The sequence below is a fragment of the Salvelinus alpinus genome, chromosome 22, assembly GCF_045679555.1.
Source record: "Salvelinus alpinus chromosome 22, SLU_Salpinus.1, whole genome shotgun sequence".
In the NCBI taxonomy this organism is placed as follows: Eukaryota; Metazoa; Chordata; class Actinopteri; order Salmoniformes; family Salmonidae; genus Salvelinus; species Salvelinus alpinus.
The window spans coordinates 5,175,173-5,197,617 of record NC_092107.1 but is presented as its reverse complement, the minus strand read 5'-3'; the positions used below and the strand labels follow the sequence as shown (position 1 = coordinate 5,197,617).

The window sequence follows — 22,445 nt, the reverse complement described above, 5'->3', positions numbered from 1 at the left end:
TGGAGTGCGACCGTCATGGCGTAGAGTACAAACACTACAGGGAGTGGGGCTCCCACGCTCAGACCTTCCAGGTCCAGTCTCTGCGTCGCATCCAACAGTGAGCGCTTCCACAGCCTCCTCCTCTTCCTCCTCTCCTCTCCCTTCTCCTCCTCCTCTTATCCCTCCTCCACTCTATCATTCCAAGCTTGGCCAGTAGTCTTGTCAGACCTCTAATACCAACGGCTCCTGACGCTTCTAGTGCTCCACAGCGACAACCATGTTTACTTGCACTTTTGTTTTGTTCCATCGCCTAAAGAATAAAAAAAAGAGAGAACAAGAGAAGAAGAAAGAAAATAAAAGTAACGAATACGCCCCACAGCGAGTGGAGAGAAGGGTTTTGGGTGGTACGACTCAGGCTTTGATGCTGTTCTTCAGTGTTGTCACGGGGAATTCACAGCCACAGTGATCAATAAAGAGAGAATGAGCAACAAAAATAAACAGTGATATAAGAGTGCTATTAACCTGCACTGGTGTCAATTGTCTTTACTTGTTTTAACAGTTGTTTCTCTCTACTCTACTAGTATATTTTTCAGCAGTTCTCAGTAGTCCCATCTCTTTGAACAAACCTTTTCCACCATTGGTTATAAAAAATATAGGAAATATAAATATCAAACTATATTACACCCTTATTACACCCTATAGCACACAATTACAAACCTCAGAAATCTAAAACATTTTAGCCATAATGCAAAAGAAAATATAAAGCTTCAATATTCAAATTAAATACTTTGTGTAAGGTAAAATGTTTCAATTTAACCCAGCTCTATGAGATGTCATGAAGTGTTTATCCAACACTGCCCCTCTCAGCCAACACTAAAAAACACAATCTGTCTCAATTCAGTACCATTCAGTACCATTCTCCATCTGAAATATTGAGCATAGGACAAATCGTGCCTAAATGCATGGTATCTGTCAGGCTTATCCAATGCTATTTGGTAGCTAATAGTCTACTGTATGAGGATTCTGTTTGGGAATTTGAGACAATGAAAATTATTTGCTGAAATTGTTGCAACCCCATCACTAACCCATTCAACCTCTCTTTCGTATCGTCTGAGATCCCCAAAGATTGGAAAGCTGCAGCAGTCATTCCCCTCTTCAAAGGGGGAGACACTCTAGACATAAACTGTTATAGACCTATATCCATCCTGCCCTGCCTTTCTAAAATCTTCGAAAGTCAAGTTAACAATCAGATCACCGACCATTTCGAATACCACTGTACCTTCTCCACTATGCAATCTGGTTTCCGAGCTGGTCATGGGTGCACCTCAGCCACGCTCAAGGTCCTAAATTATATCATAACCGCCATCGATAAAAGACAGTACTTCATAGACATGGCCAAGGCTTTCGACTCTGTCAATCACCGCATTCTTATCGGCTTTCTCAATAGCCTTGGCTTTTCAAATGACTGCCCCGCCTGGTTCATCAACTACTTCTCAGATAGAGTTCAGTGTGTCAAATCGGAGGGCCTGTTGTCCGGACCTCTGGCAGTCTCTACGGGGGTGCCACAGGGTTCAATTCTCAGGCCAACTCTTTTCTCTGTGCATATCGATGATGTCGCTCTTGCTGCTGGTGATTCTCTGATCCACCTCTACGCAGACGACACCATTCTGTATACATCTGGCCCTTCTTTGGACAGTGTGCTAACAAACCTCCAAACGAGCTTCAATGCCATACAACACTCCTTCCGTGGCCTCCAACTGCTTTTAAATGCTAGTAAAACTAAGTGCATGGTCTTCAACCGATTGCTGCCCGCACCCTCTGGACGGTTCTGACCTAGAATATGTGGACAACTACAAATACCTAGGTGTCTGGTTAGACTGTAAACTCTCCTTCCAGACTCACATTAAGCATCTCCAATCCAAAATTAAATCTAGAATCGGCTTCCTATTTCGCAACAAAGCCTCCTTCACTCATGCTGCAAAACATACCCTCGTAAAACTGACTATCCTATCGATCCTTGACTTCGGCAATGTCATTTACAAAATAGCCTCCAAAACTCTACTCAGCGAATTGGATGTAGTCTATCCAAGTGCCATCTGTTTTGTCACCAAAGCCCCATATACTACCCACCACTGCGACCTGTATGCTCTTGTTGGCTGGCACTCACTACATATTCATCGTCAAACCCACTGGCTCCAGGTCATCTATAAGTCTTTGTTAGCTAAAGCCACGCCTTATCTCAGCTCACTGGTCACCATAGCAGCACCCAGCCATAGCACGCGCTCCAGCAGGTATATTTCATTGGTCATCCCCAAAACCAACACTTCCTTTGGACGCCTTTCCTTCCAGTTCTCTGCTGCCAATGACTGGAACGAATTGAAAAACTCACTGAAGCTGGAGTCTTATATCTCCCTCTCTAACTTTAAGCATCAGCTGTCAGAGCAGTTTACCGATCACTGTACCTGTACACAGCTAATCTGTAAATAGCACACCCAACTACCTCATCCCCATAGTGTTACTTATCCTCTTGCTCTTTCCCCCCCGCAGTATCTCTACTTTTACATCATCACCTGCACATCTATCACTCCAGTGTTAATGCTGAATTGTAATTATTTCGCCTCTATGGCCTATTTATTGCCTTACATCCCTACTCTTCTACATTTGCACACACTGTACATAGATTTTTCTATTGTGTTATTGACTGTACGTTTGTTTATGTGTAACACCGTGTTGTTGTTTTTGTCGCACTGCTTTGCTTTACCTTGGCCAGGTCGCAGTTGTAAATGAGAACTTGTTCCTAACTGGCCTACCTGGTTAAATAAAAGTGAAATAAATAAATAAATATTGAGAAAACAATGGCAATTTACAACCTACCATGTTTTATAAATATTCATACAATGCATTGCACTTTTTTGGAGGGGGGTTATTACAATACTGACTAATATTGTCAGATATACATTTTACAGAACTAAAATACACTAGTACTGTACTGTAGTCTCAAATTATATATTCTGCAAGCCACTTTAAAAAGAGGATCCTCCTCAAGAATAGTGACATCAAAACAAAGCCCCGCCCCTATGAACGCTTAACGGGAAGTTGAATGCATACAGGCAGGCTGGCCGGAGAGACAATACTCTAGGTTAGCTCGATAGCAATGTTCTAAACGTTTACCTTTTTATTTCACAAGACTGGATATTCAAGAGGTAGGAGAGTAGGAAACATGGCAACATATTTGCTGGAGCATCGACATACAGCGCCGAAACTATGCGTCTCACTTTTCGTCTACCTCCTTTTTGTTGTTGGCCCCATCACGGCTCTCAGCGTCGGCGAGGCGAGGCTTGTCAGAAGCAACACCGTCGCGAAAGTGGAGGTAGAAGACTATACAAAATACTACAATTATGTCGAAATGACCCGGCTACTGAAGTTCATGGCCATGAAATACCCTTACATCTCCAACCTGTCCAGTATAGGCCAGTCCGTGCAGGGCAGGGAGTTGTGGGTTATGCGAATCACAAAGGACCCCAAAGCTGACGTACCGGGAAAACCCAAATGTAAATACGTGGGGAACATGCACGGGGACGAAACTATCTCGAGGCAGGTGTTGGTGTACCTTGTGAACTACCTACTGACGAGGTATGGAGAAGACCCGCGTATCACGGAGTTGGTGACGAGCACGGATATTTACATTATGCCCAGTATGAACCCAGACGGGTTCGAAAGGTCCAGAGAGGGGGACTGTAGTGGCGACGCTGGGGGTCGTTCCAACGCCAAGAACATGGACCTCAACAGAAGTTTTCCTGACCAGTTTGACAAAATCAACGTCCAGAAAGACGATGTTCCAGAGGTTACAGCTGTCATTAAATGGATCCTGGAGAAAAAGTATGTATTTCTTTCTTTCTCTGGTCAATTTACATAGACCTACATACAACATTATTTGTGTTTGTTTAGCTCACATTGTTTATAACCTAATTCAGATGGCTCAAATGTATGGGCTACACCAGGGGTAGGCAACCCTTTTCCTGGAGTGGCGCAGGTACTGCAGAATTTTTTTCCAACATAGGCACCACACCTGACAAACTGAGATGATTGATTGCCTAAATTCAACACACCACACACCTGTTCTTCCAGGTTGGTTAAATACAAAATATGAAGTGACTCCAGGACCCTGGGCTCCACAGACATCGCTTACTGCAAATGGTAACTGCTGCACCCAAGTACTTTACTGGCAGCCTGCATCTGTCGTTGTTCCTATTGTTCTTAAGCACCTCCTCATGGACCCCAAATACCACCTCCCTCCCCCCCGAAGGATCTCTCCATTTACCTAAGGGCCCACTGTTGCCAGCTAACTGTTGGGAATGCCCTCGATCAACATCAGACTCCAATAGGCCAACATAAGTAGCCTGCCATACTACTTTAGGCCGGCTACCTTTGTCTAAAGACCTGTCAAAACAAGCACTATACCTTCCAGCTGTCACTAAACAAACAGCTGTTGAAAAACATCTAATGATGTTGGCTGGAGTCTTTGCCAATTTCAAGGGCCTTTCTCTGACACCGCCTAGTATAGAGGTCCTGGATGGCAGGGAGCTCGACCCCGGTGATTTACTGGGCCGTGCGCACTATCCTCTGTAGCGCCTTGCGGTTGGATGCTGAGCAGTTGCCATACCAAGCGGTGACGCAACCAGTCAGGATGCTCTCGATGGTGCAACTGTAGAACTTTTTGAGGATCTGAGGTCCCATGCCAGATCTTTTCAGCCTCCTATGGGGGAATAGGCGTTGTCGTGCCCTCCTCACGACTGTGTTGGTGCGTTTGGACCTTGATAGGTCCTTAGTGATGTGGACACCAAGGAACGCGAAGCTCTCGACCCGCTCCACTACAGCCCCATCGATGTCAATGGGGGCGTGCTCGTGTGTGTACTTCAAATCAGCCTTGGATAGTGAAAGGTTTCCCCCCCTTGGCCTTGACAATAGTATGTAGGCTGCAGACAGTAGATACCAGGCTTACTATATATCCCCTGCCTCCTGATAACATTGTTTTGTTGTTATGTCCCTCCAGGTTTGTCCTGTCAGGGAACCTGCATGGTGGCACTGTGGTGGCCAGCTACCCCTTTGATGACTCAGCCTCCCACAAGATGCAGGGTTACTACAGCAGCTCTGTGGACGACAACCTGTTTAAACACCTGGCGCTGACCTACGCCAAGAACCACCCCGTCATGAGGACCGGGGAACCCAAGTGCCCAGATACCCCCGACGAAACTTTTGAGGATGGCATCGTCAACGGGGCAAAGTGGTACGATGTATCCGGTAAGACTTTTTCCTTCTTAACTGTCAGACCACTGATGATGCTCTTTTTTTAGGGAGGTCATATTCTTTTTCCTTCTTCGTTTGTTGAAAAGAGGTGATGGTTCACACACAAAGTAGCCTAGACCAGCTCCAATATTTTCCTTTCTTGATATATTCTAATATATTTTCTTCTCTTCTTCGTAAGTTGTTTCCTTGGCTTCTTCAGTTGCTTTTTTTGATTGTTTAACTCAGTATCCCTCCTCATCACTCTCAGAATAATCGCACATTGTTGAGACAGAGAGCGGAGTGCTGGGTTGCCATGACGACTACGTCTATTGGTGTCTATTTTGAATTTGTCTCTTCTCAGGGACTGACAAAATCATGTGGTATTTTTACTTTTCAGGCGTTCATAATTAGTTGGAGATCAGGTTTTACTCAGCTCAGTGTTGTATGAGTTCATGGCGACACCTTGAAATGAATATCGAATGACATGTACTGTAGGGTATTAAAGGGTATTTGATAACATGTATAGTGTGGGCTTTCACTACCATGGTACAGGCCTACTTTTTGTCATTGGGACAAAGCCTGATGTGTGATGTATAGGCTATGTGTTGCCATGAAAAGGGGTTAATTAATTAGTGTGATGGTTTCCTCTGTCTTTGCTACTGTACATTTTCCATGGCCCAATTTTCACAGAATATCTTCCCTACCACTCATTTTGGGTCTATTTGAGAACCAAACCAGCAGATCCACAGTCTAGTCTTAATTTAAAACCCCACTAATTAGGTTATTTAATCCGAGTATGGCTTTGAACATACAAGAAGAATTAGCACTGAATTTTCACAGTGAATTATTGTAATATTTGTTTGTGTCAATTAATGCCACAAGGGATCGGTTGCCATCTGGCGATTTGACACCAAAATAAAATTGAAATTATTCATAATGTCATTAATTCATTCATTACAGGTGTTCCATTGCACTGACTTCACTATCTAGCAAAGCAGCTGTGGCAGAGGACAACAGACCCAGCTAGCTAGTATTGTTTTATTCACCTCTGCAGGACAGACCTGCTCTCTGTTCTCTCCTCACAGAAAGCCTGACTGGTCTCAGGTTATCCTATCCGTCTTTTACGAGCTGTCTGTGTGTGCGCGTGCGTGTGTGAGAGAGACGACCTGTCCATGCAGCTTGCTGTCCCCCCCCTTCATGTTCAGGAATACCAGTGTCTGTGGTCCACAGGCAGTAACCGGACCCCCAGTCTCTGTGTTGTGCTGTGTGGCTGCTAGCAGGTCAGGAGGTTGGGAAGAGAGCCAGACTAGGGGTGATGAGATGATTCTGTAATTTGAGTCTGAAGGTTTAAGGTGATCGTCAAGGCTTTTCCTGTAAAGACATGTGCGGTCATCACCGTGTGTGTGTGTGCGCGCGTGTGCATATTTACAGTGAGAATGTTTATCATGTGTCTGTGTGAGTCAAATAGGGAGTTGTGAGTTCCATGTATATTCTCAGACATTCCTCAATAATCCCTGAACCCGCTCTAACAGACTGCCTCTGTTTCAGTTGTAAATTATGACTCAGCAGAAGACTAATTCTGGTTACTTCATCATTACTCACCTGAATCTAAATTGACTGCCTCCGTGGTTAATGGAGACTGCAGGAGATAGAGTTCATCTGATGCATAGATCTGTCTTCTATAAGCACTGTTAAAGGAACAGCAGAGGTGTCATTTAAAGGTGAAACTAGGAGGTGTAAGGATTAGGTGTCTTAACCAGTTTTAATTTATTTTATTTAATCTTTATTTAACAAGTTGAGAACAAGTTCTCATTTTACAACTGCAACCTGGCCAAGATAAAGCAAAGCAATGCGACAAAAACAACAACACAGAGTTACACATAAACAAACGTACAGTCAATAACACAAAGGAAAAGAAAAATCTATGTACAGTGTGTGCAAATGTAGGGAGGGAGGCAATAAATAGGCCATAGAGGCAAAAATAATTACAATTTAGCATTAATACTGGAGTGATAGATGTGCAGATGATGATGTGCAAGTAGAGATACTGGTGTGCAAAAGAGCAAGAGTGTAAGTAATAATATGTCGATAGTCAGGTGTGCTATTTACAGATTGGCTGTGTACAGGTACAGTGATCGGTAAGCTTCTCAGACAGCTGATGCTTAAAGTTAGAGGGAGATATGACTCCAGCTTCAGAGATTTTTGCAATTCGTTCCAGTCATTGGCAGCAGAGAACTGGAAGGAAAGGCGGCCAAAGAGGTGTTGTCTTTGGGGATGACCAGTGAAATATACCTGCTGGAGCGTGTACTACTGGTGAGTGTTGCTATGGTGACCAGTGAGCTGAGATAAGGCGGGGCTTTACCTAGCAAAGACTTATAGATGACCTGGACCCAGTGGGTTTGACGACCGATATGTAGTGAGTGCCAGCCAACGAGAGCATACAGGTCGCAGTGGTGGGTAGTATATGGGACTTTGGTGATAAAACGGATGGCACTGTGATAGACTACATCCAGTTTGCTGAGTAGAGTGTTGGGGGCTATTTTGTAAATGACATCGCCGAAGTCAAGGATCTGTAGGATAGTCAGTTTTACGAGGGTATGTTTGGTGGCATGAGTGAAGGAGGCTTTGTTGCGAAATAGGAAGCCGATTCTAGATTTAATTTTGTATTGGAGATGCTTAATGTGAGTCTGGAAGGAGAGTTTACAGTCTAACCAGACACCTATGTATTTGTAGTTGTCCACATATTCTATGTCAGAACCGTCCAGATTAGTGATGCTAGTCGGGCGGAAGGGTGCGGACAGCAATCGGTTGAAGAGCATTCACTTAGTTTTACTAGCATTTAAAAGCAGTTGGAGGCCACGGAAGGAGTGTTGTATGGCGTTGAAGCTCGTTTGGAGGTTTGTAAGTACAGTGTCCAAAGAAGGGCCAGATGTATACAGAATGGTGTCATCTAATGAAATATGAGTCCATTCTCTGATGAACTTTGAGAAAAGACTTACACAATGCTCAATGAGGAAATGACAGGACTGAAATGTACCCAACGATATCGTAGGATCTTATTAGAACATTACGAATGTGAGTTTAGAATCTAGATAATTGTCATTATGACCTTCCCGAGAGGTGACTGTTGAGAAATAATAATAGGGAGAGGGAGGGAGGGAAAGTTTAGGTACCTGGCGGTGTGGGTTGACTTGGATAATTGCAATAGATGACTGATAACCTTTTGACAAGCTTTTTTTGTAGACCCATTTTATAGCTAGTTTACCTCTTTCCTGTATGCCAGGGGTGTCAAACTCATTCCATGGAGGGCCTAGTGCAGCATTTCCCAAATTCGGTCCTCGGGACCCCAAGGGGTGCATGTTTTTTTTCTTCCCTAACACTACACAGCTGATTCAGATGATCAAAGCTTGATAATTTGTTGATTATTTGAATCAGCTGTGCAGTGCTAGGACAAAAACAAAAACGTGCACCACTTTGGGTCCTAAGGACCGAGTTTAGGAAACCCTGGCCTTGTGTGCTAGTTTTTCCTTTCAACTCAATATTAATTAATGAACAGTTTATAAACTACTTGGGCCTATAGCCTATTCATAGCCTAAATCATTTTAAGTAGCCTAGTCCTTTTACTAACCAGCAATACCCACTGCTCTGTTTCTGAACGTTCATATTATTAATCTTTTTTTACCTTTATTTAACCAGGAAAACCCCATGTGAGACCAAATCTCTTTCAAGGGAGACCTGGCCAAGAAGGCAGAAACAATCAATACATTACTGAATTACAACAAATACAACAACATGATCCAGCCTTAAAAAAGCATTACACTCTATCAGTGTCTCCCATCAAATTGTTAAATTAATTCAGTGGCACTAACATATTGTAGATTGTAGACTATTCCATGCCTCTGGTGCACAAGATGAGAAGGCAGTCTTGCCTAATACTGTAAATGTCCTGGGGACTTTAAGTAGCAACCACAAAGCAGACCCGGTATGGTAACTGCTGGTGGTGAAGGAGACCAGACTACGGAGGTAAAGAGGGAGTTTACCCGAAAGGGCTTTGTAGATGAACTCATACAAATGTAGCTTTCTGCGCATATAAAGTCAGGTCCATGCAATGGTGGGTGAGTGACTTGGTATTTGTAATAAAGTGCAAGGATGCATGATAAACAGAGTCCAGTCTCTGTAAGACAGAGGAGGCTGCATACATATACAGTTGAAGTCGGAAGTTTACATAGACTTAGGTTGGAGTCATTAACTTGTTTTTCAACCACTCCACAAATTTCTTGTTAACAAACTATAGTTTTGGCAAGTCGGTTAGGACATCTACTTTCTGCCTGACACAAGTAATTTTTCCTACAATTGTTTACAGACAGATTATTTCACTTATAATTCACTGTATCACAATTCCAGTGGGTCAGAAGTTGACTGTGCCTTTAAACAGCTTGGAAAATTCCATAAAATTTTGTCATGGCTTTAGAATCTTCTGATAGGCTAATTGACATAATTTGAGTCAATTGGAGGTGTACCTATGGATGTATTTCAAGGCCTACCTTCAAACTCTGTGCCTCTACTTGACATCATGGGAAAATCAAAAGAAATCAGCCAACACCTCAGAAAACAAATTGTAGACCTCCACAAGTCTGGTTCATCCTTGGGAGCAATTTCCAAACGCCTGAAGGTACCACGTTCATCTGTACAAACAATAGTATGCAAGTATAAACATCATTGGACCACGCAGCCGTCATACCGCTCAGGAAGGAGACCCGTTCTGTCTCCTAGAGATGAATGTACTTTGGTGCGAAAAGTACAAATCAATCCCAGAACAACAGTAAAGGACCTTTAAGATCCATCGGTCCATGGAACCCTTAACCGATCCAAATGTATATACTCTGTCAGAAAAATGTCACGAATCGTTGGTTCACAGTTTCTTTTGGTCATATTTTTTCTACCTTCTAAAAATACCTCATATTTTGTGACAACTGCGTTAATCTACAAGTCATTTTGCATTCCGAACAACCTCAATATCAGCAGTCTAGTCACACTGCGCACTGTGCTCTGCTTCATGCACTGTCCACCTTATTCCTGATCTTGCACATCTGTGCGGCACCTATTAGGCTTTATTATTGACTGACAGCCAATTGATTTGATAGGTTATTGTTATCAAATGTGCTGTTGAAAGTGGTGTTTTACCGGAATATAAGTAAGGTACCAGAGACACAACTCTGGCTATTAGCCCAAATGCTGAACAGGGTTTACATCAGATTTTATTTTAATCAGGTTCACCATCAGTAATAGTTTTGGTTGTTTTGATTTATGCAATCAGTGTATATGGTCATTTTTAGATATACAGGGTAAAGTTGATAATTTCATAATGATGACAGCCATCATCACTTTTGCGAGGGAAGCGGCACTGCATTGTCGAAACGGGAGGAGCTCACTTCATAGAAACTTCCAAATGGTCAAAACCACTTCATTTTAAGACTGGGTGAAATCCGAAGTTCTGCTATATATTCATTGGCTATGTCATGGCTAATTTGTAAAGATACATATTGATACATTACTAGCTCACTTTTAAGTGGGTGATAGTTTAAAGCATTCATTGCCTCCCCCTAATCTAATAGGGGGGTGGTAGATGCCTTATGGCTCAGGTGACTAGATACACCATAGACATATACATCATACACACAGGCAGACAGACGTCAGCTCAAACAGATCCCGCTCATGAGCTCCATCAGAAGCAGATTTTAATTTACTATGGTAAATGAATGTTTATTCACCAAATGTTAATGCATTGAACCGAATCTCATTGATTTGTTTGTCTAATCATACCAAATCCCTTCGAATAATTTTAAGCTAAAGCGTATCGTTCCTGCATTGTATCGGTGCCATGATATGTACGAATCGTCTTGAAAGATGCACATCCCTACCTACTATTTAACCTTTATTTAACTAAGCAAGTCAGTTAAGAACAAATTCTCATTTACAATGATGGCCTACCCCGGCCAAACCCTAACCCGGGCGACGCTGGGCCAATTGTGCACCGCCCCTATGGGACTCCCAATCACGGCCGGTTGTGATACAGCCTGGAATTGAACCAGGGTCTGTAGTGACACCTCTCGCACTGAGATGCGTTGCCTTAGACCACTGTGCCACTCAGGAGCCCTATAGGTCTGTTATTTGTTTTTCATAACTGATAGTTATCTCATAGATGGGCTGTTGTTTTCTAGCTCACTGACATCACAGCTAACCTGTTAACAGTCATCGGGACAAATCATTATGCTGTAGTAGAGAACTATATTGAAGAACATATGTGGCCTCATTTACGGTTACAATACTGAAGGCCGATATGCTCCAGCTCTGCACTGAATGTTATTCAAACAAGGTTGTTTTCCTGCTAGCCGGATTAGGTACCCTGTATTCATAGGCCTTGCAGCTTTATGTGTTTGTAGCTTTTGTCTGGATTCTGGAATGAATCAACTCTTTACTGGCGAATGAGAACAGGGCTGGTTGAGCAAGGTAGTAGGTCACTGTGGTTTGGGTAGGAGGCCAATACAAACAGGATTGCAGGGTTGGTAGCCTAATGCTACAAACATTCATCACTGCAAACAGAACAACAGACTTATGGTGTTTGTAGTGATGACAAGGTTAGTTCTGGGGAATTTCTCTCTTTTAGAAGTCAATTGCCATAAGACTCCCACTTGTCTTGTCGAAGGTCTGTCCTCTTATGATTATCAAAGTCAGTCAATTATCTACTTGTCTTGGGATGTGAAGTTAATGTAGGGCAATTCCACTGTAATGGAATTGTGCTGAGACTCAGATTTTTCACTTAAAATGTATGCCAAACAAAAACCATTGATTTCAAGCACTATGCATAAGGACTACTCTTAACAATTTAAACAGAACATTTTACAAAAACATATTCATTGGAAGATTGCATATTCGGGTATTATTCTATACACTGGCTATTAAGTAAGCATTTCACTGTAAGGTGTACACTTGTTGTATTCGGCACATGTGACAAATAATATTTTTTATTTGATTTTAGATTTAATCATTTTAATGAGCTCCGCCACCAAACAAGACCTAATTTGGTTGGTCCGGACTGGACCAAATCTGAACCAATCATACATGTTTATGTTTCACAAGTTTGGACATCAAAGTACAGCACAGTGCAGTAGAGTAAACTTCAGTACATTTATAGTGTACTCAACTCTAGTGTGCTCAACTGTGTACTGTACTCCACTACTCTACTGTATAGTACAGGAATGTACTGAACTATACTTGACCTCTCTTTACTGTACTGTGCTCCACTGTACTGTTCCGTCCAAACTTGTGAAACATGGACGTCTATGATTAGTTCGGATTTGGTCCGGACTAGAGGTCGACCAATTATGATTTTTCACCGCCGATACCGATTTAATCGGCCGATTTATTAAAATGTGTTGTAATAATGACAATTACAACAATACTGAATGAACACTTATTTTAACTTTATATAATACATCAATAAAATCAATTTAGCCTCAAATAAATAATGAAACATGTTCAATTTGGTTTAAATAATGCAAAAACAAAGTGTTGGAGAAGAAAGTAAAAGTGCAATATGTGCCATGTAAGAAATCTAACGTTTAATTTCCTTGCTCAGAACATGAGAACATATGAAAGCTGGTGGTTCCTTTTAACATGAGTCTTCAATATTCCCAGGTAAGACGTTTTAGGTTGTAGTTATTATAGGAATTATAGGACTATTTCTCTCTATACCATTTGTATTTCATTAACCTTTGACTATTGGATGTTCTTATAGGCACTTTAGTATTGCCAGTGTAACAGTATAGCTTCCATCCCTCTCCTCGCTCCTACCTGGGCTCGAACCAGGAACACATCGACAACAGCCACCCTCGAAGCAGCGTTACCCATGCAGAGCAAGGGGAACAACTACTCCAAGTCTCAGAGCGAGTGACGTTTGAAACGCTATTAGCGCGCACCCCGCTAACTAGCTAGCCATTTCACATCGGTTACACCAGCATAATCTCGGGAGTTGATAGGCTTGAATTCATAAACAGCAGAGCTGCTGGCAAAACGCATGAAAGTGCTGTTTGAATGAATGCTTACGAGCCTGCTGGTGCCCACCATCGCTCAGTCAGACTGCTCTATCAAATCATAGACTTAATTATAACATAATAACACACAGAAATACGAGCCTTAGGTCATTAATATGGTCGAATCCGGAAACTATCATCTCGAAAACAAGACGTTTATTCTTTCAGTGAAATACGGAACCGTTCCGTATTTTATCAAACGGGTGGCATCCATAAGTCTAAATATTCCTGTTACATTGCACAACCTTCAATGTTATGTCATAATTACGTAAAATTCTGGCAAATTAGTTCGCAATGAGCCAGGCAGCTCAAACTGTTGCATATACCCTGACTCTGCGTGCAATGAACGCAAGAGAAGTGACACAATTTCACCTGGTTAATATTGCCTGCTAACCTGGATTTCTTTTAGCTAAATATGCAGGTTTAAAAATATATACTTCTGTATATTGATTTTAAGAAAGGCATTGATGTTTATGGTTAGGTACACATTGGAGCAACGATACGCACCGCATCGATTATATGCAACGCAGGACATGCTAGATAAACTAGTAATATCATCAACCATGTGTAGTTAACTAACGATTATGATTGATTGATTGTTTTTTATAAGATAAGTTTAATGCTAGCTAGCAACATACCTTGGCTTCTACTGCATTCGCGTATCAGGCAGGCTCCGCGTGGAGTGCAATGTAATCAGGTGGTTAGAGCGTTGGACTAGTTACCTGTAAGGTTGCAAGATTGAATCCCCTGAGCTGACAAGGTAAAAATCTGTCGTTCTGCCCCTGAACGAGGCAGTTAACCCACCGTTCCTAGGCCGTCATTGAAAATAAGAATGTGTTCTTAACTGATTTGCCTAGTTAAATAAGGATTAAATAAAAGTTTAAAAAATAAATAAAAAACTACAAAATCAGTGTCCAAAAATACTGATTTCCGATTGTTATGAAAACTTGAAATCGGCCCTTATTAATCGGCCATTCCGATTAATCGGTCGACTTCTAGTCCGGACCAAATGGACGAATATGTTTGGGCCGAATTAAGGCTGGTCTAGACGTCTGTGGACATTCGAAATCAAGGCTGTTTGGGACCAGACCAAAAAACGGTGTCTGTGGACGTTGAAATCAAGGCCAGGGCGGACTGACCAAATTTAAACTACATTTCAATGTCCATGGACTTCCGTGTTGGTCGGTGCTCAGTGGATGAGGATGCTGGTTACAGTAAATGGAAAGAGAGGGGGCTCATGGGTAGGTGTAAGAGTCGGAGAGGGAGGTTGGTAAAGGGAAGGAGAGGGACTGCAGAAATTCTGTTACAATTTTTTTTCTGAACTTCTGTTACTGATTTGGTAAAATAATTTCCTGTTTTAGTTATATAAAATTATTTTTCTGAATTATTATCAGTAAAAACATTAATTAATTGATAGGTCTACCTTGTTACTTCTGTGAAATTTAATTATCCTCCTTCCTTATATGGGAGAACATTTAGAAAATACCGTAAAGATATGTGGGTTTTTAGTAACGGAATTCCAAGACACAAGCCAATGTTTTATTTTGATGTACAGTGCCAGTCAAAAGATTGGACACCTACTCATTCAAGGTTTTTATTTTATTTATTTTTACTATTTTCTACATTGTAGAATAATAGTGAAGACATCAAAACTGTGAAATAACACATATGGAATAATTTAGTAACCAAAAAAGTGTTAAACAAATCAAAATATATTTTAGGTTCTTCAAAGTAGCCATCCTTTCCCTTGATGACAGCTTTGCACACACTTGGCATTCTCTCAACCAGCTTCATGAGGAATGCTTTTCCAACAGTCTTGAAGGAGTTCCCACGTATACTGAGCACTTGGCTGCTTTTCCTTCAGGTCATCTGATGCAGCACTCCATCACTTTCCTTCTTGGTCAAATAGCCCTTACACAGCCTGGAGGTGTGTTTTGGGTCATTGTACTGTTGAAAATCAAATGATAGTCCCACTAAATGCAAACCAGATGGGATGGCGTATCGCTGCAGAATGCTGTGGTAGCCATGCTGGTTAAGTGTGCCTTGAATTCTAAATAAATCACAGACCTGGCACCAGCAAAGCACCATCACACCACCTCCTCCATTCTTCACGGTGGTAACCACACATGCGGAGATCATCCGTTCACCTACTCGGCGTCTTTTGGTTGGAACCAAAAATCTCAAATTTGGACTCATCAGACCAAAGAACATATTTCCACCAGTCTAATGTCCATTGCTCGTGTTTCTTGGCCCAAGCAAGTCTCTTCTTATTATTGGTGTCCTTTAGTAGTGGTTTCTTTGCAGCAATTAGACCACGAAGGCCTGATTCACACAGTCTCCTCTGAACAGTTGATATTGAGATGTCTGTTACTTGAAGTCTGAAGCATTTATTTGGGCTGTAATCTGAGGTGCAGTTAACTCTAATGAACTTATCCTCTGCAGCGGAGGTAACTCTGGATCTTCCTTTCCTGTGGCGGACCTCATGAGAGCCAGTTTCATCATAGCGCTTGAGGGTTTTTGCGACTGCACTTGAAGAAACTTTTAAAGTTCTATACATTTTCTGGATTGACTGTCCTTCATGTATTAAAGTAATGATGGACTGTCATTTCTCTTTGCTTATTTGAGCTGTTCTTGCCATAATATGGACTTAGCCTTATTTTGGTAAAAGACCATCTTCTGTATACCATCCCTACCTTGTCACACACAACTGATTGGCTCAAACGCAAGAAATTCCACAAATTAACTTAACAAGGCACACCTGTTAATTGAAATGCATTCCAGGTGACTACCTCATGAAGCTGGTTGAGAGAATGCCAAGTGTCCAAAGCTGTCATCAAGGCAAAGGGTGACTACTTTGAAGTATCTCAAATATAAACTATATTTGTTTAACACTTTTTTGGTTATGATTCCATATGTGTTATTTCATAGTTTTGATGTCTTCACTATTATTCTACAATGTAGAAAATAGTAAACATAAAGAAACTCTGGAATGAGTAGGTGTGTCCAAACTTTTCACTGGTACTCTATTTCTAATAACTTGTAATACTTTTTCTAAGACCCCTTTTCCATCTGTTTATCATGAAACCAAAGCCTGTGCTTATTCCAATATGTTTTTAATAAGAAATGGTTGAAAATGGATATACGCCATAATTCCTAAAAAAAAGATTGACTCTTAGCTTTCATTTGACACTCAATTTGACATGCTCCTATGATCTTCACATGTTGGTGTTTATGGGTTCTTTTACATGGAAGTTACCTGAACAAAAACTATATGGGAGCTTACATTTAATATGTAGTGTTAAACCAAAGTTTATTTAGTTTTACAGTAACATACAGCTAACTGGCTGCCATCAAGTTACCATAAAAACAACTGGATTTTCCTTTTTACAGTGTAATGTTACATTCATTCCTGTTCACCTTTCTCTTTGTCCTCTACCACTTCAGAGTAAAGTGAAGAGGGAGTAACAGGCCTAGTGTATTTACATGTAACCCCACGTAGCCTCTTTAACGCCGTTCGTTCTTATATTATGTATCGTTGGGGGCTTTGGCCAGGGCATGGGTCAGGTGAAAGATATAGACACAATGGTTACCTCACAGTGAGATGATGAGCAGTGTTTTCCCTAATTGCCAGCCGTCGTCTAAACAGCCGATAACAGACTCATTGTCGGCCGGCTACCTTTTCCACTTCACTTCAGGCTTCTGCTCATTTAAAAGTTTCAAGTTTGCTAGTCAGAAAAGTCTGTATAGCCTTCTCCCGCTAGAATGAACGATATGCATCTTCTATTGATACGACAGGCGCCTGTCAGTCACAAAGCGAGCGATGACCTGGAAACACTGCTGGTTTGTCAGTCGGCTGTCTGTCCCTCCGCTTGGTACCTGTGTTGTTTTTGTTATCTGTGGTTGGCTGCAGTCAAATTTCTTTTCACGGAGGAGGGAGAGCATGATGCTCCTTCATCTCCTGTGAGTGAATTTACACGTGCCATTTAATGTAAGTGGTAACAATGAGTTGAAATCCACTTAATTACTGTTTTTTGGCACATTCATTTATTTTATGTTGCGTGTTTCAACTTTCATATAACCAGCCACGGAGTTGGGTGCATAGGCCATTTACTTTCCTTTGATTGGCGACCGAACAGCAAATGTTGGCTAGTTTATAAAAGGTGTCGAACTGACAAAATAAAGTACATCTCCTTATATCCCTTCGCTATTTTTAAATCATACAATATGGTTATGTCCATGGTATCGCATTGGGACAAGTAAAACAAATCTTGTTTGTTCACTCTGGCCAGTTTATTAGGTACACCACCCTGTTCACAAATGGTTCGCTCCTACAGCCAATGAGTCACGTGACTGTGGCTTGCTAAATGAAGCAGGTAGACGGTCATCGAGGCATTCAGTTACTGTTCGAATGAACGTTATAAGGAGCAAAATGAGTGACCTTAGTGACTTTGAGCGTGGTATACCTGTAGGTACAGGGCGCGCCTGTTCCTGTATCTCAGAAACGGCCTGGCTCCTGGGCTTTTCACGCACAACAGTGTCTAGGGTTTACCAAGAATGGTGCGACAAACAAAAACATCCAGTCAGCGGCAGTCCTGTGGGTGAAAAAAAACGCTTGTTGATGAGAGGTTGAAGGAAAATGGCAAGAATTGTGCAAGCTAACAGGTGGGCAACAAACAGACTAATAATGGCTCCATACAACAGTGGTGTGCAGAACGGCATCTCGGAACGCACAACTCGTTGGTCCTTGTCACGGATGGGCTACTGCAGCAGGCAACCACATTGGGTTCCACTCCTTTCAGCTAAAAACAAGAAGAAGCCACTCCAGTGGGCACGCGATCACCAACACTGGACAATTGAGGAGAGGAAAAATAATCCCGGTTGCGTCATGCTGATGGCAGAGTCAGGATTTGGCGTAAGAAGCATGAGTCCATGGCTTCATCCTGCCTGGTGTCAATGGTACAGGCTGGTGGCAGTGGTGTAATGGCATGGGGAATGTTTTCCTGGCATGTTAGGTCCCTTGATATCAATTGAGCAACGTTTCCATGCCCCAAAGAATTCAGGCTGTTCGGGAGGCAAAGTGGGGTCTCACCTGGTACTAGCGATTATCTGCGGCTACATTTTGAAAACATTCAATGAAGATGTTGAATCCTCACTGCAGGAACAGTAGGTGGTGTTAAGAGAGCCTCATTCTGGTCCAAAATATGATAACAGATTGAAGGTTATAAAAGGTAATGATACTTCTATGGTATTATTAAAGATATTGATATAGGCCTACTGATTAAAGTGTCAAAAATGTAGTAGTCAACTGCTGCTTTCTGTGTAGCAAAGCCCATTTTTAACACCTGCTTCATTGTGCACTCCCACTTTTATACAATATGTCGGGTGGTCTTACCACTGAAAATGTTTGCATTTTTAAAACCATTTTCCTGCAATTCTATATTGTTTCTGTCTGTACATGTGACTTTATTCTCAAGAGGACAGGTTTAATGTTAAAAAGGTTATCTTATTTAAAAAATTGACCTGATCATAGGCCTAGACGATATCTGAATTCATTTTTACTCAATACCACAACTCATTTGATCAATCTGGGAGGTAAAGTCTTTAAAGTATTAAATCATTTAGTGCAGTGTATTTTGGATGGAATCAAGCTGTTAGAATGTCCCAGAGGCCACCAAAATAGAGCTCGTTCTGCAAAGTAGCCAGCCGGAACTCCCTGGCTGGCTACTTTTTCCCTATTTAGCTGCCTACTCCATGTACTTAGGGAAAACACTGGATGAGGGTGTGTTTAGCCTATTCCAGGAGTGAATGACTTCCCTCTCTCATTGAAGCCACGGAAGTTCAAGGCCGACCACGGTACTGCAGGTATTGTTAGCAGAAAACAGGATCCCCATTATAGTGAATGTAAAAATGGCAATCTTTATGTAAAATGAAAAAACATCTAAGACAATCATGGCATCAATAATTGCTTCTAATACACCAGATGTATGTCATTGAACCGATTATTTTAAAATAGCACACAGAGGAAATTCTAAGGATAATTTAGTTGCTACAGTACAAGTACCCGGTCGGCCTTCAACTCAATGAGAGGGGGCAGACTGCAATGTCACTTCCTGGAGTAGCTCAAACTGCGCATGTTATGTCTCCATGAGACGTCATCTTAACCGACTTCATTTGGCTTTAATGCACTATTGAGTATTCACATAGGAATGAATGGTATCACACGATTGATGGCTTTGTCCATTCATAAACTACATGACCAAAAGTATGTGGACATCTGCCCGTCGATCATCTCATTCAACAAATCATGAGCATTAATATGGAATTGGTCCCCCCTTTGCTGCTATAACAGCCTCCACTCTTCTGGGAAGGCTTTCTACTAGATGTTGGAACATTGCTGCGGGGACTTGCCTCCCTTCAGCCTCAAGACCATTAGTGCTCTTGTGCTGATGTTGCTTCCAGAGGCTGTTTGGGACTCAGTAGTGAGTGTTGCAACTGAGGACAGAGTTTTACGCGCCACCGTTTCAGTATTCCGCGGTCCCGTTCTGTGCGCTTGTGTGGCCTACCACTTCACGGTTGAGCCATTGTTGCTCCTCGACGTTTCCACTTCAAAATAACAGCACTTACAGTTGACCGGGGCAGCTCTAGCAGGGCAAAACTTTGATGAACTGACTTGTTGGGAAGGTGGCATCGTATGACGGTGCCACACTGAAAGTCACTGAGCTCTTCAGTTAGGCCGTTCTACTGACAATGTTTGTCTGTGTAGATTGCATGACTGTATACACCTGTCAGCAACTGTTTTGGCTGAAATAGCTGAATCCACAAATTTGAAGGGGTGTCCCACATACTTTTGTATATATCGTATATATACAGTCATTGGTGTATCCTGCCGGGAGGGAGGATGTGGAGGTTGGGGCTGATAGGCTAGATGTCCTGTCATGAGCTCTATGTCTGGAGGATGTTTGCTCTCAGATATTGTCTACTATGACATGTCATATGATACTCACATTACAGGTGCCGCCAGGCAAATCGTTAAACATGAAAAGTCACTGTAAGATTACTATTATTAGGAGCATTGTTACAATGCACACTGTACAGTCTTTTTCATGCTAAGGTTATTAGCCAGTGTCCATAGAGGCACTGTCAGAGACATAGCCTAGGCCTGTTGCACCCTGCTGGTGTCACCATAGGGGACTAAGCCCTTGGGAACTATTCTAACTAACATCTCTAAAGTACTCTCTAACAGGCTCACATGGGACACCACCATGTTGATCTGTTTCACTACAGATGTCAGCTTAGCATAACTAGACTGGGGCTTGCACACACCCTGCCATTTAACAGCCATGCAAGGCAGTCCAACAAGTGTTGCAATGTTTCCTCTACCATGACTCAAGCAAAATATTATGAGAACTGTAGAAATATATTTTGTGCTATGCTGCCGCCATAAGGCCTGGCATCAAATAGATTTATAATAACCCACCATACAACTGTCTTGTGGTTTTATATCTAAACTCTTCAAATCAACGTTTATTTGTCATGTGCGCCGAATACAATAGGTGTAGACCTTACAGTGAAATGCTTACTTACAGGCTCTAACCAATAGTGCAAAAAAGGTGTTAGGTGAACAATGGGTAAGTAAAGAAATAAATCAACAGTTAAAAGACAGGCTATATACAGTAGCAAGGCAATAAAAGTAGCGAGGCTACATACAGACACCGGTTAGTCAGGCTGAGGTAGTATGTACATGTAGATATGGTTAAAGTGACTATGCATATATGATGAACAGATAGTACCAGTAGCATAAAAGAGGGGGTGGTGGGTGGCGGGTGGCGGGACACAATGCGGTTAGCCAATGTGCGGGAGCACTGGTTGGTTGGCCCAATTGAGGTAGTATGTACATGAAAGTATAGTTAAAGTGACTATGCATATATGATAAATAGAGAGTAGCAGCAGCGTAAAAATAGGGTTTGGGGGGGGCACACAATGAAAATAGTCCGGGTATCCATTTGATTACCTGTTCAGGAGGCTTGGGGGTAAAAACTGTTGAGAAGCCTTTTTGTCCTAGACTTGGCACTCTGGTACCGCTTGCCATGCGGTAGTAGAGAGAACAGTCTATGGGTGGCTGGGGTCTTTGACAATTTTTAGGGCCTTCCTCTGACACCGCCTGGTGTAGAGGTCCTGGATGGCAGGCAGCTTAGCCCCAGTGATGTACTGGGCCGTACGCACTGCCCTCTGAAGTGCCTTGCGGTCAGAGGCCGAGCAATTGCCGTACCAGGCAGTGATGCAACCAGTCAGGATGCTCTCAATGTTTCAGCTGTAGAACCTTTTGAGGATCTCAGGACCCATGCCAAATCTTTTTAGTTTCCTGAAGGGGAATAGGCTTTGTCGTGCCCTCTTCATGACTGTCTTGGTGTGTTTGGACCATTCTAGTTTATTGTTGATGTGGACACCAAGGAACTTGAAGCACGCACCCCTGTGGAGCTCCTGTGTTGAGGATCAGCGTGGCAGAGGGAACCGATTTATTTGTGTTGCTACCTACCCTCACCATCTCGGGGCAGCCCATCAGGAAGTCCAGGATCCAGTTGCAGAGGGAGGTGTTTAGTTCCAGGATCCTTAGCCTAGTGATGAGCATTGAGGGTACTATGGCGTTGAACGCTGAGCTGTAGTCAATGAATAGCATTCACACATAAGTGTTCCTTTTGTCCAGGTGGGAAAGGGCAGTGTGGAGTGCAATAAAGATTGCATCATCTGTGGATCTGTTTGAGCGGTATGCAAATTGGAATGGGTCTAGGGTTTCTGGGATAATGGTGTTGATGTGAGCCATTGCCAACCTTTCAAAGCATTTCATGGCTACAGACATGAGCTGGTCTGTAGTCATTTAGGCAGGTTGCCTTTGTGTTCTTGGGCACAGGGACTATGATGGTTTGCTTGAAACATGTTGGTATTATAGACTCAATCAGGGACATGTTGAAAATGTCAGTGAAGACACCTGCCAGTTGGTCAGCACATGCCCGGAGCACACGTCCTGGTAATCCGTCTGGCCCCGCAGCCTTGTGTATGTTGACCTGTTTAAAGGTCTTACTCATGTCG

At 42.3% G+C, this 22,445-nt stretch overlaps 1 protein-coding gene across 1 annotated transcript in view; it reads left to right on the top strand.

Annotated features, from left to right (window-relative positions):
- The first annotated feature begins 3,052 nt into the window (after positions 1-3,052).
- The window catches only part of LOC139548862 (carboxypeptidase D-like), a 37,211-nt gene continuing 17,818 nt past the window's right edge, over positions 3,053-22,445 (top strand). Inside the window, exons 1-2 of the mRNA XM_071358759.1 lie at positions 3,053-3,858; positions 5,033-5,280. Coding sequence (XP_071214860.1) covers positions 3,200-3,858; positions 5,033-5,280 — 907 coding nt within the window. The 5' untranslated portion in view covers positions 3,053-3,199. The remainder of the gene's footprint in view (positions 3,859-5,032; positions 5,281-22,445) is intronic.